This window comes from Grus americana, chromosome 14, assembly GCF_028858705.1.
Source record: "Grus americana isolate bGruAme1 chromosome 14, bGruAme1.mat, whole genome shotgun sequence".
In the NCBI taxonomy this organism is placed as follows: domain Eukaryota; kingdom Metazoa; phylum Chordata; class Aves; order Gruiformes; family Gruidae; genus Grus; species Grus americana.
The window spans coordinates 4927439-4953706 of NC_072865.1; the positions used below are offsets into that span (position 1 = coordinate 4927439).

A 26268-nucleotide genomic window follows, 5' to 3' on the forward strand; every position below is an offset into this window, starting at 1 on the left:
TCTGCAGATTGATAGAGCAGACACCTCAAAAGACTTTTAGTAACCCGCATTGTCAGGTCAAAAAAGACTTTTCTTAAAATGAGTTATTTGAGGGGGAGAAAGAGTGCCAAAAAAACGTTCCTTTAAAGAAAAGTTTCCTCCGGTAGCATGGAGAGGGTAAAGAGCCTTTAAAAACTTGAGCAGTTGAACGGGGATGGTGAATGGCTTTCTTCAGTCAGTGGCACAGACATAGCACTGCGTTCATTTGCATTTCATGATGCGAGTGAGTTCAAAAATGCAAGAAATTATTAATAGAAAAGCAGAAGCTTTCAGAGGGGAGATGACACTGTTATTCAAGCTGTCTCTTCCAATTCCTGTGTAGGATAGAAAAGACAGGAAAACCTTATAGGATGTACATCCTATCGGGGGTTCTGCACAGCCTTGCCGAGTTCACCCTGCAGGACCTCTGCAAATAGATCTCCTGTCCTGGGGCAGTACACGGCAGCATCATGCAAATCCTCCCCATTTGATTGCGTGTCTTCTGCAGATTGCATCCACCCCTGCGGGAGCTCTGGGATGGTGAACTGGAACTGCTGAGAGGACTCAGCGGGGGAATGTTTCTGTCCTATTCTTGTATGTCTGTCTGTGGCCATGCACCACATGGTTCTTGAAAACTGGCTTGCAGTCTTAATATTTTGTATTGAGACACAGAATTTATTTTCCTGCAGACATGTAATCACATCATGTAATGCATTTTGTCTGCCAACACGTACTGTTTTGGCTTTAGGTGAATCTTTGTTGGTTTTTTTTATCCTCTGTACTACATTTGGGCTGTTTCTAGTTCCACTGAAGTGTTAGATTGGTCTGGCTAACTGGAGAGATGGACTCTGGCTTTTCTTTTAGTTAGTTGAGTAGCTGTGTCCTTCTCTCCCGTGTGATAAAGTGCATCACTTCCACAGCTTTCTCTCACCTCCCTGGCTTAGGATGACACAGCGTAATGTCTGTAAAAATCTCTGTTTCTGTTATGGCTGTAAATGCTTTGAAGCAACCCTCTTCCTCCTGCATGCTCAAAGTAGAAAACAGATTTGAAGACTTGAAGTCCATCCTCAAACCTTTAGTCATGTTCAGATATGACTTAAAGTATACTTTACCTTCAACCCTTGGGTTACGATTCAGTGCATAAATAACAACTTGCAAGACTTCTTGACCCAGATCATAATCAACAGCCTACTCTTGTTTTTATGAGTAACTTTTTTGTTTTGACCTAGTTATAATAGAGTTGTAAATGGAAGATCACAAATAAAAATGGCATAAATTGTTATTACTCCTTGTAGCTGCTTCTCTGAGTAACAAATAGAATTAATCAATGGGATTAATTATCTGTGGAAATGACATCATTACAAGGCAAAAGCAACACCAGGACTATCTGTAAATTTCAGGCAGAATAAAGATATAAAACTGAACTCTGCAGAAAGTACAAAATAATTAATTTCATTCGCAGGGGTTCTTATCGGGGATTGTGGATGCACTGTTTGAAAAAACCTGTCTTATTTAATACAAATTAGATTAGATAAAGTGCTAAAAGCCTCCTGTAGATCAAGGCTTCAACTTGTTAATGGACTTTTTTCCCTCTTAACTTCATATTTTCAAGTTATTTCGGGAATATCTTGCCTTTCGCACAAATGAAAGCTACTTGCTAGAAATTCCAATTTTAAAGTCTTTGTGCCTAACGTTCTCGAGAGAGGTATGTCAAAGAGGCACCTGCCACCCAGGGGGGCTACATGCTGTAAGATACAGCGTGAAGCCTGAAGACATTTACGGATCATATGTAGCCAATTTAAATTGCAGGGAGACTGAAATGAAAGACTGTTTCAGTTGATGCATTGCACTAGGCTGGAATGTGGTCTGTTTTGTGCTGGATGCCAAACCCACGACCGTAGGATGCACGTCGTGACCAAATTCTGCTGCAGTTGGTATCAAAAGCCTTTCAGTTCAAACAAACAGTAGCAAATAACCAGCAAAAGGCCTCTGCGTGGAAAATGAGAGAGGAATGCTAACCTGTACAGAGACCTCTCTGTATTTTCAAAACTAAAATCTGTCATCAGAGCACCTGTACAGGAGTGTTAGTATCAGAAGTGTGTTTTATTACTTAAATATATCTTGCACAGGCACCACTGAGCAAAGAAAACCCGTTTGAGTTATATAACTCTTTGATGGGATGCCATAAGGTCTTTCATTTTAAGCCAGTAAATTCCAGAGCAGTAATTTAAAGACTACACTTTTCCTTAAATCTAAAAGCATGTTCTAAATCTTGCTGTATTTAGTTTGAACGCTTACCTGATATTCCTGGTTCTTTATTTCCAGACCGAGAGTTCCATCACCTGCGGGCTCTGACATACCCTTTGCCTACTGTAAGACAACTTGCCCAGGAGAAGGCACTGGGAGGCAAAGACCACGGTCAGCCTAAATATGGATATGGGCGAAATAGAAAATTGGGTGAAGGCTTGTGCTCCTGTAGGACACACCGCTGGTGGTGGCAAGGGAGATGTCAACGCTAATACCTGCAGGCAATGTACTTTGAGTGAGAAGTTAGTTCTACCTGCCACAAGCTGCCAGTGTTACTAATTCAACAAACTTTAACCAGTTACTTTTGCCAGAGCCTGGGATTGCCATTTCATCTGTGCACCCGAGGTGGGGCGATGCTGTGCACCCTTCCAGAAAAGAAGACGCAATCAACCTTTTGGGTCGTCACATGCAAATTTTGTTCATGCTTTTGATAAAGCTATCCTGTAGATGCTGGTGCTTAACACGGGTGTTAGATGTGGGGACACTTCAAAGATGTTTGTCTACTTTCTTTTCCGCAGTAATTTTACTTGTGGGAGATACTGAATCCAGTCTTGCAGCTCTAAGTGTTCCTACTGATGCCAAAAGATACGGGCTGCAGGTTGAGGGCACCCACTCAGTTAACCAACAGTTAACTGTTATCGTGTTCACTTATCTATTCCTTAGGACTATACAGAGTCTATAAAAAGAAAAAGCAGCTGTTCCTTGGGAAATGGAAAGGGCCTGTAAAGATTAATTCAGAATGTCTTTATGAAGCAAGAATATTATGAGCTCATGTGGTCATACACAGAGATAGCTTTTGCTGTCAAATACAGTGAAATATTAGATAAATATTAGATTAATAAAATGAATAATATATAAATTGATGGCTGTGACTACAGGTTAGGATTAAGCAGAAGCCATATTTGAATTCAGTCTGCAGCAAACAGCTTCTGTCTGTGCTAAAGACTCACAGCATCAAAAAAAATTAATAACTAGAAATGTTCCTTACTGTTGTTTAATTAGCAGGAAAGGTTGTTAGGATTTTGGGGGCACAAAGGCCATTGGTTGGGGCCAAAAACTGAGGGTCCCAAAGTGCCTGATACCCCACTGCGAGGGTAATGCTGTGATCCCAGGGCTATTTGCCACAGATTTGTTCTGTGATGTTGAAATACAGCCTAATGCCTGATAAGAAGTTCGTTAGGTTTTTTTTAGTCAGCTTTCTCAGATTAGTGCAACAATAGAAAAGTACGAATAATACATGGTTTTAGATGATGTGATATCTGTAATTCAGGAATGAAGGGATGAAAAACTCTTGTAGATTTACAGGTGAGATCGAATCCTGTTTCTACTGTGATAAATTTGGCATTATTGTTATCTAAATTTCAGCTTCCTTCTGTTTGTTGATTCTGTATATTTTTATAAGAGTATTTTTCAGGCCGAAATCATAACTGGAAAATAGTAGGAGGTTATTTTTGAGCAACACCTAGGCTAACCTGTGACTAAAGAACAGTGCCTGTATTGGTTGGAAAAATCAAATTAGAAGAACTATTCACTTATCTCCTTGTGGTAACCCTGCAGGTTGATGCAACAGAATATTTGGATGATAGTCAGCAATAGTTTCCTGGTATTTCAACCTTAAATCTTCTCAGTCATTCTGGTCTTCTATTAGTTTAACTTACAGTATTCCTTTTCTGTAAGTAGTTAGCTACTGGAAAGTTACTTCTTCTCCTTATATCTATCCTAAAAATTTATTTAAAATCTAGTATTTGTTGTTATTTTCATTAATCAGAAGCCTTTTAATTAATGTTTTTTCTTTTGATGCACTATCATAAAATTTTCGGTGTCGTTAGTGGAAGAACGAGACCCCACGCAGCACAGAGTGTGAAAGCTTTGAATAAGCCTGGTGACTTCCAAATAACTGCGGTGAAGCTTTTCAACTTCTGTAGAAATGGCTTAGAAAAAAGCTTTCTTCATTAGCACTGATTATCTCAACATTGACATGGTGAGTGAAACCCAGTCCATCAGTGTCTAAAACTTTATCATCTAATTCTTCTTCAGAGAAGACGCTGTAGCACTTCAGTATCAAATCTTGCAGTTTACCAGTAAATTGAGTGACCATCTTAAAGATACCTTTGAAAGAGAATCTGAGATGTGAGCTGACACTGAAACTCTGGTATCTTCTTCCCTTGGGCAAAAACTCTCAAGACTAAGTATACACTGCGCTTTCAGGGTGGCAGATTACTCTCTGGGATTTATTGCTTTGTTAATATGCTTAAGACATCATCTTTCACTGCTGCGAGAGCTGAGAGCACCGTCTGGATTTTTCTGCTCGCTGTTCATCTCTGGCTTCCTCGTTTTACACCGTTGCCTTTGGGCTGTATCCTGGGTTTGGGAAGAGACTCATTTGCCACCTCCTGTAATCTGGTATCTTGTATTTCCTCTGTGTCGACAGTCGTTTCCCTGCTTCTGGTCGCCTCTGGGATACTACTGTTAGAAATTTAAAAAGCTGATCTTTTGACTACACAGGATCTTCCTGGATGCACTGTTTAAGTTTGACTTTTTAGTGCCTTTAGTTTCATCTCTGTATCCATGATTTTGGGAAAGTGAAGAGAAAGGAAAGGTCCTTTCCTATTCCTTCTTTCCTCTAATCAAGTGATCCCCTTGTTTTTGTACTTTCTTCCCCTTATCTTCAGTGGAGAGCCCTCCTGTCCCCATAGATGGAGCTCTCTACACAGGCACTGCCCCTGCCTCTCCGGAGCTGCACTAAGCAAACAGTCGCTTTCTTTGGTGCTAAATTCACTTAAGAAAATCATTGCCACTTCTACCCCCCTCTTTTTTCCCACTTTATGCCAGGGCACGAGACACTCTGCCATGACATCAATGCATTTTCTAATACAGGCTTTGATATTTAATGGCCGAATGACTCCTTGTTCCTGAGCATCATCTTTGTTTTGGGAGCGGGGAGGAGACAGTGGGATGAGCCGAGCAGTCATGCATCGTTACACAGAGTATAGTGTGGATGTAAAAAGCCACAATGTATGCAGGGAAAGCATTTTCTTTAGCATATCCAGGAGGCTGGGAAGGAAAGCCAGTTGTATAATTCATGTTAGGTGCCATTGCTGCTGATCATGAATTTAGTCTTGATCTTGGCAAATCAGTCACACTTCGAGAGTGACAAGGAAATGTAGCACTGGTGACAGCCTGTATTGCAAATATTTTTAAAGTCTTGGCTAGAGCGCAGTACTAGCCCAAAATATAGGCTCCAGGCCTCACTAGACAGGCACTCTTGTCAGGGGCAATTGCGACAATCTAATCTTTCTTAAATTAAATGTCTTTCTACCCAGGGAGTTGTGCAAATCAGTCATGTTCCCTCAGTTTCCAACCATCAGCCTGTGCGCTGCTTGGGGGATAGATTTCCTTGGTGATCCTGCGTGCAGGGCTGCAGTTGACTTCTGCACGCTGCTGTCATCCTTCAGCATTGCTCCGACAGCACAGCTCACCCGTTCTCATTTCATTTTTAAACAGAATGATCCAGATCATCTCCTCAGCACCCTGATGAGGGGGAAAACATCCCTGTTGAGATGAGACAACCGAGACACCAGGAGAATGCTTAAGGGCAGTGAGGCTTTATCCATCTGGCTGGTTAGGCTGTGGTCAGAATGAGAAGGGACTAATGCCTTTCCCAAGGGATGGAGGCCAGTGCTCCCTGACTTATTAAATGCCTCCCATGGAAGCCCTATCCAGGGCAAAGGAGTGGGTGCTACAGAGTAAGACGAATTCTACCAGGTCTTAGGTGTATTGCTTTAAATCAACTCAATGACTCTTCATTTCAGTGTCTTCTGAGAGTACCTTCAGAAAATACGCCAAATAGTGGTAATTAAAATTTTTACATTATTTTCAGCATTTAAATATAATTAATTGTCAATAAATATATATAGACATCCCATTGATTGTGTGAGCTAAATGAACAGCTAAAATAAGTCACGCTTTATCCTTCTGTCTTCAAGAATGTTCAGCCATCAAAATGCAGTCTCCATAATGGTCAAGAGAAAAACACCGCTGCTAAAATGACATTTGAACCTTCAAATGCTGAAGGTGATCCTTCCAGCACCAGCTCAAAGGATAGCTGGTAGCACTACGAGACCAAGAGGACTAGTCTGTAAAGTGTGTGGCAAACATGTAGATACCCAACCTGAGAACTTAGTGTCTGTGTAAGGCGTTAGATGTCTGCAGGTTTAGCAGATCAAATCCCATTTGAGTGTCGACTCTATAAACACCTGTTATCGGTCACTGAGGGCATTAATTATGTGGCAAAATAACAGCAATAGGCATCAGTTGGTTTAACCTCACTCTCAGTGATTCTGCAGGGAGTTAGACCCTTTCCAAACACAGATGAGAAAAGGCGACGTTGTCGTGTCTGTCTGAGGCACGTTGCAGTATTCAGCCAATGCTGCCTCTAGGAACCAATTTCCCACCCTGTCTCTCCTCTGCGCAGTGGCTAACTCTGTGTTTGGAGTTTCAGTTGTAAAAGCAGGACTTGGGCAAAGATGCCTCAGTTGCTTGTATTTCAAAGGTGACATCGTCTGGACAGCATGGGTACTGTGGCAGAACCACATGTAGCTTTATTGTTATTATCTGCAGGGAGGGTGATGTCATTTAGAAGGGTAATTTCTGAGTTCTTCTGAGGACAGGCAGGAATGCCTCAGACCTGTGAGGGGGAAAAGGGAGGTTTTGTCTGGAGCATCACAGCAGCGTGAACTGCTGCAACCGGCTTTGAGCTCAGCAACTTGGAACGAACGTAACATTCATGTATATGGGGAATAAGTGCACATACCAATAAATGGATAACTAACGCATCAACAAAATGTATGGTATTAGACATGAAAAACATGGCAAAGCTCTCTATGAAGTAGCTTTTTTCAAAGGGAGTTGCAAAAACAATACAAAAATCTCTTGCTGATTAAAACAGTTCAAATATCAATGGTATGTAATTGGCTATTTGGTACTATGTGAAAAATACTGATTTATTATCTAGGTACATCTTTTGATTCTTGAGCTGTTTATATTTTCGGAAAAAAAATCTTAGCCTAATGGGCTGAATCCCCTTCAAAAGTGTAAATGCATTCTCCAAACATTTCTCATGGACTTTTGAAGCATGCAAATGTGTCTTCACACTGCAGTTTTATTTAGGTTTCTAGGGGGGTAAACTTAAGCAGGAACATTCTTGTATTCTGTTTTGCTCAGTCCTGTAATATTACACAGAAGCTAGAATAGATGGCATTTCCCAGTTCAAAGGGTCTACGACTATTTATGAGGTTATCGTACATCTCATTGCAGGAAAACACTTTTAATCTTCTGGAGTTCTTTGGGAGATAACATCTAAGTTTTACTAATAAGTTTCACTCATTCTTCATGGATTTATATTGGAGAATAATAAAATACATGCCACAAACCTCATCTCCACAGTGGCTAGCTGGAGACTGGGAATATATTAATCCTAAGAATTAGTAATTTTGCTAGTGTCCAAAATACATGACACCTTCTGCAGTTCTGCTCTTATGGGTTTCTTAACGTAAACTTGTTGGATTTTTAAGTTGGACTGTTAAATGTGGAAACACTGAGGAGTTTTGACCAGTTGGTGTGCCTCCATCTGCAACTGTTAGCAGAAATAAGTGGAAAAAAATCTTTCTAAAAAAAATGTAGCATTCAGCTATAAGGGTTGGGGATTTTTTTACAGAATTTGTTGCTCATAGGCATTTCCAACTTGAAATCTTTTGTTTCCAACCATTCCTTTTGCCGAAACAATAGGGTTGGGTGGGTTTCTGTTTTATTATCTGATCTAATGCCACTCAACACCAAGCTAAGTCAATAAAAGAAGCCTGCATCTCCAGGTACAAGCGTGAGACTTACCAAGAACCACTTTTGTAATCTGAAACAATGAGTTTCTGTAGGATTGCCATCTTGGTGGATTTATGTTTTTAAGCGGTGGATTCTGACAGGTGGTCTGTGGGCATCTGACATGGGGTCCATGAACTACTTTGCTTGGTGTAGGGTTCATGAACTACTTTGCTTGGTCAAAAAAGGTATGTAAGCAAAGCAAAGCTATTTTCAGGAGGCTTAAGGTCATGCTATAGTGGATTGAATTTTTAGGAGATGATAAACAAAAGTTTGAAAGCCCCCTGTATCAGAGTGCATGTTTAGTACTCTAATCTGGTTAATTGGGTGTTGTCATCTCTCTGGATTTAAGTATCATTGCTCCCTTCGTACAACTCATTATATTGTGTGCTGGTGCAGAGCGTTTGATATTTCCTGCTGCAGAACTGGCTGCACTTGAGCAGTAGTATGTATTTATACCCTTATAAATGCATAGGGCACTGATTCCTTTGTAGATGAAAGGAAGCCATATAAATGGTAATTTCATTGCGTAATTGTCTTACTGAATATTTTTTTAAAAATATTTAGTAGGATAGATGTAGTACATCAATACCACTCAATTAAACTGCTTTGGGATCTTTTTGAGGATTAACAAATGCTCTATTAGCTGCCTGGTGTTTATAGAATGTACACTATTTCTCTCACAAAACCTACCTGAATATAAACGTTCATGCCTTACCTTGTGTTGCACCAAGATTACAACAACTTCTCACTAGAAATGCCCACAAGGTTATAAACTTTATTGAGAAATTTAGGCCTTAACCTGTGGGAAGTGTGAGAGTAAGAGCAGTGTATATTAATCATAAAGTTTTATATTTAGGAGGCATGCATGCTGTAGAATATCATATTAGAACAGTAAAAATCCTTCAACTTTGGAGGAGGTTCTTGAAGCCTTTAGATTTCTTCAGGGTCCATGACCTTTTCCTTGGCTCCTTTAAGGACAGGCGCTGAAGCTATTCCGATAGTCTTGCTTGTTGAGCTCACTGAAGTAGCAAAGCTGAAATCAAACCTGTGTTGTATACTGGTATTTTGTGTTTCTTGTTATGCACTTCATTAAACCAGAGGGGGTTTTTTTAGATAAGCATTTGTCATCTCCATGTCAGATTTCTCAAAGAACATGGTGAATTAACAAGACATGTTTAATGCAATCTTGACAGAAAGGTTAATGAGAATTCAGAAGGTGGCAAGGAGGGAAATAACATGTACTGCTCCAGGTGAAAACTACAAGGAACTAGAATAAGTTGTAATTCAGCTTGTCTTAAACGGAGGAATTTATTTGTTTTACAGTGAATGTAATTAAAAATGTTTTAAGCAATTCCCCCGTTCAGTAATATTCACTACTGTCTGTCAATTCGTACTGCTGTAGGACCTAGAAGGCGGGTGCCCACTGGGCTGAATGATTTTGCCAAAAATATGTTTGAGACAGGGGTCTTCTGCCCTGCGTACTTTGAAGGGAAAAGGATTCGTGCATCTGCCTGGTTCAGACCCTGTAGGATCCAAGGTCTTATGGCTGAGCAAAGCAGAGGGAAAAGTGGAAATGAAGGCAAGTGTCAAGGTTGCATCCTGATGAGAGTGGGTGCTGTGTTTTATGGCCAGATGGCTTTATCCCATCGTTACCCTTGTTCAGCCAGTCCAATTAGTCAGAGGACTGAGAAGGGGCCACAGGACAGTGAGGCGTGTGGCTTCCTTGCACTTAACCATGACACCTGCAGACTTCTGCGTATTTATATAGCTTATGGAAAATTCCGAGAAGTTCTCATGCCTCCCTCTAAAGCTGCAACAACTTCCATTGAAGTTATTATGATCAAAGCATAAAGCAACTAAGTTTGAGTAGCTTTCTGTTCTTGAGCCGTCTGTGGCTGTTGATGATTCGCCCTATGCCATGAATGCGTTTGCATTGAGCCAGAAAACACCCTTGAAGAGAAGTCAGCAATAAGTAAGGATTGCAAATACAGTATTTGTTCTTTTTGGGGAAGCTACAAATCTTGATGATGGTAATCACAGGGCTCCTTTTCTAACTTGATTAGAATCATAGTTGTGACTGCCAAATCAGACAAATTGGCATGTGATGGTCGAAACTTAAAAACCCATGAATTACATATGCTCCTCTGTGTACAGTTACCTTTGCACTAAGGTCAACCTGATTACTTTTGTTGTTAGTTGAGCTTGCTTGTTGTATGTTTTATGTGTAAAGCCAATATTCTTTTTAAAATCCTTTTTTCTGCAGCCAAAGTCAAAATAGGAGAAAACTTGGTTATTTACATTATGAGTCATCTGCCAAAGTTCAGGCATTGGAAGTTGTGTTCTTGACAGGAAGAGGAAACAAGCAAATCCTAAGAGTTTATTATGCTCATAGCTAATTATACAAGCTCAAATAAAAATGTCATTTGCACTAATTTAGTTACCTTGTTCCAAGCTCCATGCCTGAATTCAGTTAAGACATCAAATCCCTTGTTCCAGGATCCAGACGATGTGATGTAAGGGTTGTAAAACAAGGGGATTAGTTGCTTTTGGGTAACTGCCTTGTAGGAGACTTGTATTCCAGGATCTTCTCCCTTTATGTGTGAGCAGAAGATGCATCAGTGCTAGAGGTGCTTAAAAGTTGTGATCCTAAATGCCCTGAGAGGTGCCTTTCCTGAGAGCTGCCAGCTTCTTAGCACGGAAAAATGACTTTTTTCAGTTTCAGAATTTGTATTTTGAGCTTTTAGCAGCAAACAGCTTATTTGAGCCATTTAAAACATCAAAGGAGGTGTTTCTTGGCTTGGGTACATCTTTAATTTAAAGCAGATTTATTAAAAGGCCAAAACAGGATAACGCTGCAAAAGGATTAGCTGTGGTTACTTGATTTCTGAGCAAACACACTAATTCTGCTTTCTTTGTATGGGTGTCTTTCACGGTGAGTCCATTCACTGAGCATTGAACTAGGCCTGAGGTTTGTTTTTTTTTTTCCTTTTTTAATTTTTCATTGTTTCTATTGTCATCTTTAGAATTCAGAAGCATTGCTGAAAGCTTCAACTTCAAAGCTTAAGCCAGCTTACTCTTCATTGGTTGCTATGCTCCGAACTACATTCCTGAAGCTTCTTTGCTAGTAACTGCCAAATGTTTTGTTTCAGCGCTTCTTAGCATTGGGGCTTTCAGTTTGGCTTTTGTTTTGATTTATTCTTCATAAAATAAAAATTCTGAGAAGTCAATTAAAAAATAGATTTGCATTCTTAGCACTTAAATCTTGTTGCTATTCTGAAAACAGCCAGAGCAGTGGTACTGCAGAATGCTGTTGATTTTATATTAGTACTTACACTTCAGATTTGCTCTGTCTATAAACAACTGACAAAAACTCTCTGAGATCTGAAAGTTTACTTGATACCGTACCCTTCGTACATCAGTAACAAGGAATGGACACTGTCAGAGCCACATCATGGTCAGTGAAATCTGGGCAAACCTATTGGGAACTAGTCAATCTAATAGATTTGATGGAAAAGGAATGGGATAACTATTCTGGAGACGAGGACTGGCCTCCTGGAATTTATTATCAGTGATGCTACTTGGGAACAGGAAAACCCAGACTGGCCTTCGCCTCTCACGTGGAAAGACCAAGTTTGGTTAGAAAAGGATGACACACCGTTTGAAAAGCAGGCATGCACGCTGTAAAAGCTCCCATTCCCCCTTTTACAGAGGTACTTCAGGACTTGGTCATGTGTTTGGCATATGACTGGTAGCTTGGGTAGATTACTGAGTTTGGTAATAAAGAAGTAGACACTGTTCACTTGGCTGTTCACTGCACCGCCAAGTTGTCAAGCAAGCCAAGGTGGTCTTTCAGTGTATCTAAATACTTTCCCCCCACCACCATTTTTTACTCATTCTAGAAACAACAATACAGTGAGTTGTAAGAAGTCATTGCTAGTGAAGGATGTATGAGCTCAGGAGCCCAGCGTACAGCGCCTCACCTGACCCTTGTTCTCTCAGTCTCTCCTGGAAGCTCCCCAGACCCTTGTCCACATGGGCTCTGAGATGGTTCTAGATACTTCCTACTTCTCTCCAATAATTTTATAACACAGGCCCTGGGAAGCACAAAGCTTTATGAGCATGATATGCTAGTTTCAGTGTTACTCTGTTATTTGTGGCAAGGTTGCTAGAGAAGGAAGAGACAGCAGAGAATAAATTCAATAGGCTAATTCACCAGTGTTTCAAAAGGCAAAGCGGGTGCAGTAGCAACTTTCCTTCAACTTTCATTTGTAAAAATATAGATGTCAGAGAGAAGGTTAAAATGTACTTTTGAACTATTCTCAGCCTGCAGAGCCATAACGGACAGAATCTCATCCCTAATAACATGCTGTCAGATGCATCAGACACCTTAAAGTAACTGCAAATGCAGTACTAAACACAGAACCCTCACCTAACGCCAATGCCCGGTTCCTTGCTTTTTAAGCTCCTTACGAGCTATGCTTCTACAGAAGACATGACTTCACAGTTACTGATTGATGGGGAGAGTAGCTTGAGAGATTTTTGAGATGCTAAAATACTACCATCATACCAGTTGCATAAAAACCTGAAGGGCACGTGTCTACCCCTTATAGTAGTCACCAGATGCTGGTTTTTTGCCCAGGTATGGACGAATGGGTATGAGAATGACTGAGTAGATGGAGCATTGCCTCATCTGAAATCTAGATTGATAGAGCTGCATGGCGTAGCTAAATTGCTCTGTTTAAAATGTCATTGCCTGTGTGGAAACCCTGTGCTTGGGGATCTGAATGTCTTGCATTGCCTTCCCTCTGCCATATGTAGGCAGTTGCTTAGCTGGTAACTGGAGTATCTGTACGTGCATAGAGCCACAGATCGTTACCTCTTGATTATGTTCACGTTATCTGATGTGTTGTCTCCATGAGAGAAATTAAATTGTCTTTAGTAATTTGAAGCAAGTAAAAATGACAAATCATCGTTCTCATGTGATCAGTAAATGGCTACAGAACAAGAATGCATCTCAATTACATGGCAACTGCATTTCAAGCAGCATAGATTGTTCCAAATCTCCAGTTGTTTTTCTGTGATTTTCTTTACTTTTAAACTCAGATGACTTTGGTCTATTAAAAAAAATTTAAGTAGCTTCTTTCCACTTTGAATAACACTATTAGCTATGAACTCTCAGCTCATAATTATGAAGAGTTAGAATAGAGAATGATTTCACAGAGACAAAAGCAACATAATATATATAGAAATGAAAGAAAACAAATGCAGTAGGAAAGTGATTTTTTTAAAGTCCACATCTTGGGATGTGGCAGCCTAGTGTACTGGAAAGCAAAAACTCCCACGTGCAGCTAGAAAATGGTCATCATTAGTTGAGCTATCATGCAAATCCTGCAGGAAGAAAAAGGAGTAGACATTTAGCAACAGGAGATGCTTTGGTATGTGAATATAGAATACGGGCTATAAGATAAATTTGTAATTTTTTAAAAAATAAGCCAGAATTGCTGCCTACATTTGCATTTGGATTCTGATCCTGCAAATATTCCTGACTGGAGACGCTAATTCTCTAAAGACAGTTTTATAGCAGTCATTACCAGGCATAGCGCGTGGCGCTGCCACACAATGAAGCATCCTGCAGAGATCCCCAAGTTAGTGCCAACCTGCGGCAGCGAGTCCCTGCGCGGGAGGAGGCTCAGGTGCGGAGCTGCCTCTCGGCCCCCGGGGATGGGTGACTTTCCATCATCTCCTCGGCGCCTCAGCTCCCGCGCTCGTGCCCAAGGCACCAGCTCGCACAGCGCAGAGGGTGGGCATGACCTGGGTACTCGAAAATGATCCGTGGAGTCACCAAAATCAAACCGCAGGCTGAAACGCAGATTTCAGTCTAAGAATGTGACTCTGCTGGGGAGAAGACAAGCGTGTGCATACCTTGTAGTTTCTGCTTATGAATTCACTCTTTTGTGTCAAGTTCCAGCCCCGCTTGGCCCCTGCTGCTCCAGTAAGGCCCTGTATTTCTTACCAGATGATAAACCAATGGAGGTAAGCCCCCCCACCTTGGCCTAGGTGTTTCCAGAGCTAGCATCTAAATTAGGTGCAAAAAAAAAAAACAACCAACCCAAACTTAATTTCAATATGACATGCTAGATTTTGGTGCCTAGAGCTATTTTCTTGTTTGTTTACAAAATGGCAACCATTTGTTTTCATCGTTACATTGCATTAATGAATGGTCCCTTGAATGTCCTCCGCCTCCTGCATCCAGTGCTGTGACCTTACATGCCGCATCATCTAGCTGATGCAATTAACTGCATTTTTTAAAAATGCCTGCTTCACTTTGAGCTGATTGCCTGCTATTTCTCAGGGCAATTTGTTTTGTACTAGAACAGTGTTTTGTCCTTCAGTGGTCTGTCCAGAAGTCCCCACACGAGCTGATTTTGCTCTGTCCGTAAGGGCAGTTGGCAGTAGCCACGAGCACATGATAATTTCCTTGGTTTGCAGCCCTGCCACTCAGACACTGAGATGGTTCAACATGCCTACAAGCAGTCACCTTACTAACTCTTCAGCTATCAGTGGGCTTGGGAAATGGCTTCCTCCCCTCCGCCCCTTGTTTTGGTTTTTTGTTTAAGTCTGTAGTTCTTTCTCCTTTGAGTAGTTTTAACCAGCAGGGTAACATTTAAATGCAAAGCTCTCGGCTATTTTGAGTCCAGTTACAATTATGAAAGATGAACCGAGCAGTCCTTTCAACCAAACGAATGGCAGAACGCTTGGAATGGAGCTGAGTTTGCTCTGTAGCCTGATGCTCTGTGGTCGGGTGCTTTGCTCCAGCATCATCGCTTTAGCTGTGCCATTACCCTGGGTTTCCGCACCGCTGGGGAGCGTTTCCAGCTGCCGTCCTGGGAGCGCCGGGTTGGGGTGCCTGCCCCACGGCTCTTCTCCCCTTTCTCCTGGCTGTGGTGTGTAGGACTTACGCCCCACCGTCGGAGACTCTCTCTTAAGGATCTCTCATGCATGAATTTGAAAGCAAGGAAGAGGCATGAACTCTGCTTAGGAGCAGAGCTGACCATCTACTGACTCTCCTCACAGAGGCAGTCAGGCTCTTTGTTTTCTAAAACATCTCCTTGACTTCAGCTGATGAAAACAAGGAGCCCCTTCTGCTCTTCTCCTACTGAGAAGTTGAAACCTAGTTTAGGGAGGTGTGCACAGTTCTAACTATAGTGTGGGGCCACAAAATATGAAATTAATGCCATCCTGAATCACATGATAGCTGCCTCTTGCAACTCAGCTTGCTCTTTTCTGAAGCCCAGGAACCGATTGCCTCTTCCTGGAGGATGAGCCTTCTGTCCTTCCAGTTGCTCTGGAGTTGGTGGTCAGTTGTTTAAACTTATGCTATAAGAGTAAAAAACTTGTAACTATTGATTGCATACGGCTCGGACTGAACAAAAAAAAGCAGCTGAAAATTAAAAAAAAAAAAGTGATGTTACATTTTAAAATCTTAACATTGACAAGTTTAATTGTAGGCACCTGAGCCATGTGCTTTTGGAGCACCTGCCGCTGGCAATATTAATGATATGACCTCCTGACTTAAAGAGTGATATTTAAAAATTGCCCGGGTCTCATGCTTTCCCACCACTCTGTGGTTAATTTTACCCCGAGGGCAAAGTCCTGCAGCTCTCCCTCATTAGAGCTGCAGGATTGCAGAGGGCAGAGCTGTGGAGTGTAGAGCAATTTGTGGTCCTCAGAGCTTGGCTGCATGAGACCTTTTGACATTACTGCATTCAGCTGCGTAAATCTGTTCAGCCTATTTAATATCAGTGCCTTGGAACCTGGGTCTCTTTCTTCTTGACCCACACCTGGAAGCTGTTCTCTTTTTTTCTAGCAGACTGTGAACCACTAGCCTGTCAGCTAAGTGTGCAATGAGAGACTTTCTCAAATCTTTGGTTGTTTACCTGAGATATAATAAGGTCCTTCATGTCATTTCTTGCAGAAATGGGAATTCCTGAGCCCATCAGCTATAACATCTGCTTCAAGGCAACAGCATACATTTTAAAAAGGGCTCAATATGTATTTACACAATATGTTGCTTGTGGTAATCAGAGTTTATTCCACCACTGGTATGCGTGCATAACTCCCATTAATATCAGCATCAGCTATGTATTCTCATAAGGAGAACAGAGCTCCTAATTAGAACTCCAGGTTTTTAAGATATCTTTGTACAGCTTTTATTGCAAAAGTAAACTGCTCTATGTTCACCTGGTAGCTATTCTAATAGAAAACAATTTTTTCACCCTCCCCAGCCTCCACTTTATTTTTATTGCAATAACACGAGCCAGTCCCACCCAGGAGCAGAGCCTGTGCAGGGCTGTAGGGAGCTCATCCTTCAAGCAGAAGGAACAGCAAGCGTATGCCCAAACGAGATGACTATACTACCTAGCAAAAATGCTAGTCTGGCCACAGAATAGCCCCTTTTGTCCGTACAAAGCCTACCCAAGTGGTCAGTCCTGGGGACTGAGCTTGGTCTGTATGTTCAGCGTCCACTTTTTCTGTTGTCCCAACCCCTCTCCTTCTCCAGAGCCCAGGGCAGCGGGGTCTGGTTTGGGAAGAGGCGGCAGAACTGCACGGCAGGGAGGAGAAGCACTGAGGGACCACGCAGCCCAGAAGTTGAGACTCGTGTCGGGACTTTGCATTAGTGTCTGACTTTTCACAAACTTCAATTCACATGGTTGACTTTGCTGTCTCCCAACTGGGCAGTTGTTTTCAGGATTTCAGGTTTTACAGAGCTGAAAAAGTTTGTAGAATTCCCATTAAAACTTTTTTATGTACATGTTCAGCAGGATGCAATGGGAGTGCACCATATGATATTTCTTTTGGGACTTGAAGAAAAGATACTGAACCTTTTTAGTTATTGTGCCAAGTTTTTGTTGTGGTGTTTTTTGTTTTTTTTTTTTAAAAAAGTCTCTTGGACTGAGGGTGTTCCAAATATAGTAAAATTTCTTCCATCTGATGAAAACTGGAAACTGGAGGCTTACAAAGAAAATACTGATAAGAGTCCTGGCTAAGGAAGCACTGCCTTAAAGCATGTAAACAAACAACCCCTCTCAAATGGGTGTCTGAATTCCAATGGATTCTAATTATCTGCTAAGACAGATAGGTACAAAAAACCTACTGATATAAAGAAACTCTGGACTAAAAAATATATATGCTGTAATTTCAGGAAGTGTTAGCTTCTGCCGGTGGCAGGTACTGAGTAAAAGATAAGGTAGAAAATAATGAGCTTTTGGTATTTGTGTCTGAAGTTTAGGAGAGACATATTATGAGAGAACAAAAAAGGTGCCATAAAACAAACACTGCACCAAAATAATTCTCAGTGGAAATGTAAAAAGCTGCAGGACGCTAAAGAAGATGCAGTGTCTTCCAGGCAAGAGCACTGTTCAACAACGGAGTTTTAGAGCCACTGCTATTAAAGATGTAACGTTTCAGAGTTTTAACGTACATTTTAATTAGTATACTGTAAAATTTAACCTCCTATTCCAATATTCAGTCTTTTGAGAAAGAGACTTCATGGTAGTTTATCTTCATCATGTGTATTGTCTGCTAATTCTTACCTACTCCCACCAACAAAAATGTTTCTCCCCTTTTTAACTCACCTTTCAATTAGTGACAGAAGCAATAAAAGTTTGGCAGCTAACATCTTCTCCTTTGTCAGCATAACTACAAGAAATTTTAAATGACAGATTTCATATTACCAATTTCAGGCATTAAGACCAAAGCAGGGTCTCGGAGAGCCTCCTCCCCCGCTGAACGGATTCTCAGGTACATCTGCGTTCCCAATGAAGGGTGCTGTCAGACCTCGGCTCCAACAGTGTTTACCCTATATATTGTAATTAGAACCACAATGAAGAAACACACAGCTATGTCGTTACTGAGCGAGCTGCCAGCATGTGTAGTTAATGCATCAGTTATTGTCACTGTGCACAAAGTCCATCCTGCTGCTGGGAGCATTTATTGTCGCGGTGGGTCCTGTCTGCTCTCCTCCCCGGGCAGGGGGGTTGTTAGCTGATCGCAGCAGGGACCGGCTGGGTGTCTGCTGGTGGAAGGAGCAGCTTCCAAAGGGATTTAAAAGGTATTTTAAAGACGTGTAGATGTGGCGCTTAGGGACACGGTTTAGTGGTGGCCATGGCAGTGCTAGGTTAACGGTTGGACTTCATGATCTTAAAGGTCTTTTCCAACCTAAACAATGCTATGGTTCTGTGATTCTGTGCTGTCTCACCCGTGGCTGACACGCTGCCGGAGGGAGTTTCAGCTCAGCAGCAGGGCACGGAGGTGGGCATCGCTCAGTACCAGCTGGATCTGGCTGCTCCGTACTGATGCTCCCCATGGCCAGCAGCTGCCCGAGTGCTGCCGTCCCCTCTTTCACCCCACCGCGGCCCTACTTGGCTGCATTTTAAGCAAATACGTGAGTTCCTTATATCAGGATGCAAAGCTCTTCAAGACATTAACATGGTCTGGAGGCTGTACTGAGCTGTCCGCGTCAACGTTCGTTAGTCAAATATATACACCCTTGTGTAAAAGATCACAGTAACTTATTCAACAATATTACTGACATGCAGGTTAGATCAAAACCGGGCTGCCAAAAGATGAAAGCCAGTATAAAGACAGAGATACGCTGTTTTATTACATCATTAAAAAAAAAAATCTAGATTCTACTCTAGCAGGCACTGCAAGCTGGAGACTGACAGACAAGAATAAAATAGCTGGGAATAAATTTTATGTAGCTATTTTCTTTCTCCCTCAAATGTGAATGCTTATGCAAAACACATTGCTGTAGATTCACTGACAATAAAGAGGGAATCATTATAGGAGTAGTGGATTCTCAGGGGAACACTTTAGCCAAAACACACTCTGCAATAATTTCCCACATCTTAGTTGAATAAATTAATTTATGAATTTTCCATGAATATGTACAACCGTTTCTCCCCTCATATATTTTATTGATCTGCATATACATTTAGCAACAAATAACAGAGCTGCTTTCCCATTTGCAGTAAAATAGTTTAGAGATGTTTATGTGGGCCTTGGGGTTCGTAGTAAACAAATGCAGTTCAAACATCAGGGAGGTAGCAGAGAAACATGAAGCTTGGCAGGACCCAGGGAGCTTTACTAGGAGAAGAGCTCAGCAGAGAGCCAGGGCATATCCAGTCGTAGCACCAGTGAGATGCGTTCCCTGAAATCAGAGGGACCAGCCCCAAACTGTGGGACTGCTCCCAGTGAGTCCTGCGTAGAATCACTGCAAGGAGCTTCATGGCTCATGTCTGCAAAACTGCAATGTTCCTTTGGTGTGAAAGGCTAGATCATTCCCTCATTTATTATGTTTTGTCCTGTAATGTGTATCTTTTTATTTTCACATGAGTAGGAGATGAGGATGGGAAAAGGAAAGAGGGTATTTGGGTTTTCTCCACAAAAGTAGAAATGCAATGTCCGTGGTTTGGGGGAAGCCAACAGGCTCCTAGACTGTAGATCCAGTGGCAGAGTAGTCCAAAAACTTTATTATTGCTCCACAACACGTCTTCTGTGGTCACTCTGCCTCTGAATATCACTTAGTTTGGCTTAGGCAATGTCATTAAATCCAAAGCTGAGCTACTCGTGGGTTATTACAGTAAGTAAGCACACCATCACATGGGTCGTATGATATCTCCGTGTTTTTCTTTAGGGAAGGGAAAATCAGCTACATACAGTGATTAGGTCTTGGAAAGTAATCAGTATTATCCTAATTTAATATTTAAAATGACAGAGTTCTTTTGTCTTCCACCAAGCTGCCACCTCAGTTCTATTCGTATACAAACAAACATCCCAAACAAGTAGGGTAAGAATATAACGTGGTTAATTGTAGGTGTAAATTTACTCACCTGTGACTGCACCATTGTGATCTTCCAGTTTAGCTCTCCTCCTTGCCATGCACACTCAGATGATAGAGACAGCCCAGTTTAAGCAGTTTCTTTTTTGGTTTATTTTGAGCTTTTTGGTTGTCATTTTTATCAGCCATAATAGCTGAGGAAAACCTTGCCTTGCTGTTCCCAAGTGTAAAGCTCTTTCTTTCTTAACTGCACATAATAATGGGCTTGCAATAGGCCTTACCATCTTAAAGGTGGTATTTGAAGTATAATTGCTAATGCTTAGATACATAATTCCCATTTATTATGCTTAATAAAATATGTAACTAATTGATGTTCTGTAAGGGATTAAATGATCAACTCCAGCTGCAGGAAGATGATTTATGCCTGTGTTCTCAATACCATACTGACTATCAGAATACACTGCAGAAAGAGTTGTTGCCTTCAGGACTGTGTGCTCAGAGAGCTCTTTCTCCTGTGCTCCTCTCCTTCTGATGTGCTCTCTCTTCTCTTTGTGTTTTGTGCAAAGTGCATTTATGGAGCAAACAGATGAAAAATAAGTACTTATATTCCCTTCGGTCTTGCAAGAAATTAGCATAAAGTGCAAGCTAAGCTTGAGCATGTTTGTGTGTGGCTGTGCATTTTCTAAATTGGAAGGGCAGAACATCACACAGAGTGTGCAACCACCATGGCGCATTGAAGTTCAGATTGGCCGGGAGATAATGTCAACAGAACAGGATGTAGGCACAGGATAATGGTCTCCTGCTGCTAGATTAAAGCCTGGGCAAAGATGAGCCCTTTTAACAAAAACAAACAGAGGCAAAGCCAAGATATTTGCAGTACTTTCAAAGCAGGAGGCAAATTTATCTTGTAACAACATCCTGTTCTGTCCTCTTGGCTTCCACTGTACCAAAATAACAGAAGATGATGCTGTGATTTTCATCAGTGGCTGTTGCGAGATGAGCTCCAGTTGCCCACTGCATCTTTGTTGGGACACACCATGGTCTGAGGCTGTGTGTCCTTCAGCCTTCAGAAAAGCTGCACGTTTCAAAACACATTGTGGCATACTGTGTAAGCATGCTGGCCTACTTTTAAATGAAAAAGAATTAATCTATAATAAAACTCAGCCTTATCAAAGGGATGTTACCATCCAACATTTCCAATTTCCTGGGCAGGAGGCAGCGCTGCAGGCAAAACTCCCCCTTCCATTAAAAGCCCTTGGATCAGTGCTTGAAGACGACAAAAATGGGATTGAATTCAGTTCATTAGGTATCAAGCCAAAGAGAACACCTTCTACATTTTTGTTGCTGCTTCTGTGTGCTTTTTTCTTTTACTCCTTTTTATTAGTACATTAGTCCAGTCTCCAGCAGCGGTGCTGCTGGGCAAGGTATCCTTGGGGCAGTAACTGCAGAGAGGACAACTACACAGGCACAAAGCTATTAGGGGAAAGTCAGCGCTAAAATATATGTGATGTAAACAGCAAAGACTATGAATAGTCACAATGTTATAAATCTGGGATTTTTGACTAGCATACTTTTGCAATATTAATTTTCCTGAGTTGTCTCATTCGTCCAATACTGCACGTGTCCTGCTGTCCTAAATGGTTTGAATGTGGTGACTGTCAAGAGGTGCTGTAAAATCCCATCTGCTGAGGTTTCAGGGAAGGGAAAGGAACAAGTAACAGTATGCAGAAATAGGGAGCTATGCTGTACTGCTCATAGTTTAATTTCCACTCTTCAGTTTTAAGATTTTGTTGTATTTCTGGAGTTGATGGCACGATGGATGGCCATTTTTAGGGATGGTGCTGTTAACCGTTAAAGCAACTCATTGATAGGAGTCATTTAAAATTTCCTCCTTGCTGAGAGAAGCTGACGTGTTGGAGCACCAGTCTCATCAGCTGATGAGCCAATTTCTTTTAGTTCTCGCTATTGTGAGGACTGGTGTCTTTTCATGAATGTTATTCAGGCCAAGCCCATTGCTTGCAGTGGAAGTTGAGAGCTCCCAGCTCCTCAAAAGACCAAACTAACAAATCAGTGGTGGTAACGGGTGATAGTACGATTTCACACCCGAAACGTAGTAATGCAGCATAGGAAACACATAGGATTCTGGAGGTTTGTATTTTATCCCCAGCTTTGCCACTGATCTCTCAGGTGACCTGGAAGAAATTGTTTCAACTCTCTATGCTGCACATTCCAAGTATTTAAGCAGCGAATAATAACAAGACTTTATGAGGCACGTTCAGAAGTGCCACGCAAAACTCTGCGTAGGAAGTAGCTATTAGCGTTGTTATCTGTAATAATAAAAACAATGGTATTTTCAATAGAGATTGAAGTTTTGCAATCTGTCCAATGACATTACTGCTAAATGCAATTTCTAATTTAATCCACAGCTGCTGCTTTTATGTCTTGTCCTAATTCAAAACGTATTCTTGCATTTTTTTACACTTCTAGTGCAAGTTGGAGTTTCATGCGTGTACTTCTGGCAAAACCATCACGGCTCGATGCGAAGGGCCCTGCCCCTGCCTTCCGGGTCCCGAAAGTTCAAAACACAAGGTGGAGAAGACTGGTGAGTTGAGCCGTTAATGGAATTATAGCGCGTTAATTGGTTCCTGTTATGGTCTTAGAAGAATGTAAGAAAGGCATTTCTTAACTAGTAGATTTTATATGTAACACTTTCTGAGAAAAAGCTAAGGTACAATTAATCCTTTTCTAAACACATACTGCTTTCAAACAACTACTGCAAAACTAACACCCACTTACTAGAGTCTCCTAGGAAAACTGAGTTCTGGCTAACAATTCTCATTTTTGAGTGAAAATATTTCAAATGAAAATATTGAATCATCATAAAAGAAGATAGAAGTGCTACTTGATGGTTCATTACTTCGTAAGTAAAAAAAAAAAAGATCAGTAGCCTGTGTGTTAACCAAAAGTCATTTAAAGTCACACATATATAGTACATGGGATCTGAATTATAATTTTTGTCTTTATTGTTATTATTGTTATCGTTACAAGTGAAATAAATATATATATATGTATCTGTATTTATGTATGAAACTGTTTCAACCACAAACTTGTTGCAAATAACGTTATGTAAAACTGAAGGTTGGAGTCTCAGCACAAGTGGCCGTTTTCCCCGCCAGCTCCCCGGTGAGTTCTCTCTGCAGGTCTGTGAGCCCGGTGAGCTAATTCACACCCCCAGGTCTTTGCCAAGGAAGTAAGCACAAGCTGTCTCGGAGTGACGTCATCCAAAGGGATTTAGTTCTTGCAAAAGAGACCGACTAAAAGCCAAAGTCCAGCAGCAGGGCAAGCGCCACAGCCAGGTTCTGTCTAAGAGTTTCCACCCTGCTATGGGGAAAGCCCTTAGGAAGGGAAAAGAGTTGGTGTTCGTGGCTGAAATTTCTTGATATACGGGCAGATGTGCTGGTGAGGGCAAAGTGAATACAAGCCTGTTTTTAAGCAGAGTGTTGTCTCCCCTCCTAGGAGGAGCGCTAAGAGGGTTAACTCACAGCTCCTGGGCTCCTCTCTGTATTAGCAGCTCACAAAGCCATAGCGGTGAGTTACGCAGGGTTTGCTCTGTCAGGTTAAGCAGCGAAATATGTTTATTTGCCTTGTGCACCACATGGAGCATAAAAGAGATGAAGCTTGGACAACGGTCTGTTTGACCCAAAATATTTGAGAACCTCTTTTCGCTCTTACTCCTCCCCTCTATGGACACGTTCCGACAGTAGCAGGCACAGAAACAGAAAAAAATGTTTAAACACCACGTCCTTTGGTTAGTTCAGGCCCTGTCGCTTCAGCTGAAGACACTGCTGAGCCTGCTGGTGCTGCTCCACACACTGTAGCCGCTAGCACAGCACCAGTTGTCACATGAAGCCTCCACCTGCTTTCTAGAATCACAAGCAGTGATTCCTGAAAATTCAGGTTTATTCCATTTTTTGCAAATCACAGACATTTTTCTGCATAGCTATCAAGCTTCGATGAAGTATTTTAGATGGCAAGGCTCTGAAATCAATATATATAACTGTAATATTGCTTTATGTGGCTTGAATCTTTTGGTTACAGAATACTCACTGATAAATTGCCTTATTCATATTTTCTATTTCTTGCAGTCAGGCACAAACATATACTTTTCTCATAAGCTGCTCCCTATATGCCCTCTTTGTTGCCCATATCAGAAAAAGTATCAAATTAATAAATCTGCAGTGACATTTTAAGCTTAGAATTTCATTCACGCAAGAGAAAAAAGATTCTAATAACCCTTATCTTGATAAATGCAGTTTGACAGGGTATATGTATTCTGAAACCCAGGGTTTTGTTTTCCTTGGCTCAAAATTTCAACTCTAACCAACAAAGCTTTAATTTAATGGATTGGGTGTTCTGCCGAGCAACTTTCCTGAAGGCTTTTTCAAGAGGCCGAACTTGAGCTAACAGTACTCCTGCCATTGCCCTGCTGACAAAGATATTAAATGCCTCAATTCTGCCGTCTTCAGCGTGGCACGAAGAGAGCGCTCTGCCCCCTTGGAGGAGCGTGGTCACCTGGGAAATAAGGGAAACCATTGCCAGGTGTGCATGGAAGCATTCAAAACACTGAAGACGTCAGTCATCTCCTGCATCAAACGCATGCAAAGAAACGGCTCATGAGCCTGGTTGTTGTGTCATAAGCAAGATACTCGTACTGGCGTGGGAGTGATTGTGTGTGTGCATAGACATGTATATGTGAAAAAATAGTAGCAGTATAATATCTTGCTTTATCACTGTTTCTTTCTGGGGTTGGGTGCTGCAATGCCCACAGAAGGATTTGGTATTGAGAATCAAATAATCAATAGCACAGGGGCTTTCTAACTTGCTTTATCTTAAATTTTCTTCCTGACCTTTGAATGCACCTGTAATGTGCCAGTTAAAGACTTCCTTTAACTTCCCTCCTCAGTCTCCTTTCTTCAGACATTGTCTCTTCAGTTGGCCCACTGAGTGTCACGCAGTCTCAGACTGAATATTTCAGAGTTTGGCAGTCTTTTAATGAAGACTTCCCAGGAGTTTCCATGAGAAAACTTGAGTAAATTCTATATGCTAGTACAAATTTTACCCGGTGCAATTTTAGCAGCATCTGAAGTAGGATTTGGAATTGTGTGCGTGTGCCCTTTACAGCCTGGAAGCCAGCCAGCTTTCCTCAGGTTTATGGGAGAATTATGAATGCTAATTGCTGACCACAGGAAAAATTTCCATAGCACTGCCTTTTGTAAGATTCCTTTATTTGCTCAACAAGTAGCGTCACCCGGCTTTGGAGAAATAAGCCCTGACTAATATCTAAGGTGACACGCGTGAGATGTCCAAGGCAATCGCATGGCAGAGCACGGCAGTCCCCCCAAGCCTGGTCATGGCAGCACTTGAGCAATCTCCCCGTCACCAAATCTCCAGACCTCTCAGTCTGGAGCTTCTGACTAGTGTTTTGGTTTCTTGGTACCTTAGTGTTTTCTCTAGTCTTCACACAAAATTGGTTTATTTTCCTCTTATAGTACTATAGTATCATTAATATTGCTGAATTGGTATAAAAATCAGTAGTTTGATTTCCCATATAAAAATCTGTATAAAAGAATTGTGTAGACAGTTGGGACTCTGTTTCTCCTCCTTATTTAGTTGCCAGGTTTGTGAAATCCTTTCAAATACAGCATAATCTTAAGTAGAAAATGATAGAGAGCTAAACCTCATGCCTCATACAGACATGTCAGTGGAAAAATACTAAGGAGAATTACAGTGCAAATGCTTCCAGCAAAATGGAAATGCAGCTCTTAGAGCCACCGCATAAACTTTTTTATGCCTATTATACAACAAGGTTAAATGTATGTGGTTGTGAACTTCCAATTTGAAGACAGTTTGCATTAATCTTTACATATTCATTCAATCATATTCAAATATTATTCCATAATAAATTACTTTCAGAAATTAAAAATGTAAAGGAACATTTAATTTCCAGAGTACTGTAATTCTAAATGTCGTGACCTTTTTTTATATGCTTGTGAATAAAATTGGCAGCGGCATCAAAGAAAAGCAATCTAAGTGTATGTGCTCGGAGGTAACAATTGACTGCGGTGTCTGAGTCTAATCCCTTCCTCCTCCCTGGGCTCCGTCAAAAACATCTCTGCTTTGAGGATGAAAATCAAGACTAATAATCATGTTAAAAATTGGAATTC

The 26268-nt window shown here is 41.3% G+C and overlaps 1 protein-coding gene across 1 annotated transcript in view; it reads left to right on the forward strand.

Moving 5' to 3' along the window:
- SPOCK1 (SPARC (osteonectin), cwcv and kazal like domains proteoglycan 1) overlaps positions 1–26268 on the forward strand; it is a 315512-nt gene that overhangs the window by 227417 nt on the left and 61827 nt on the right. Inside the window, exon 6 of the mRNA XM_054842153.1 lies at positions 22532–22646. Coding sequence (XP_054698128.1) covers positions 22532–22646 — 115 coding nt within the window. The remainder of the gene's footprint in view (positions 1–22531; positions 22647–26268) is intronic.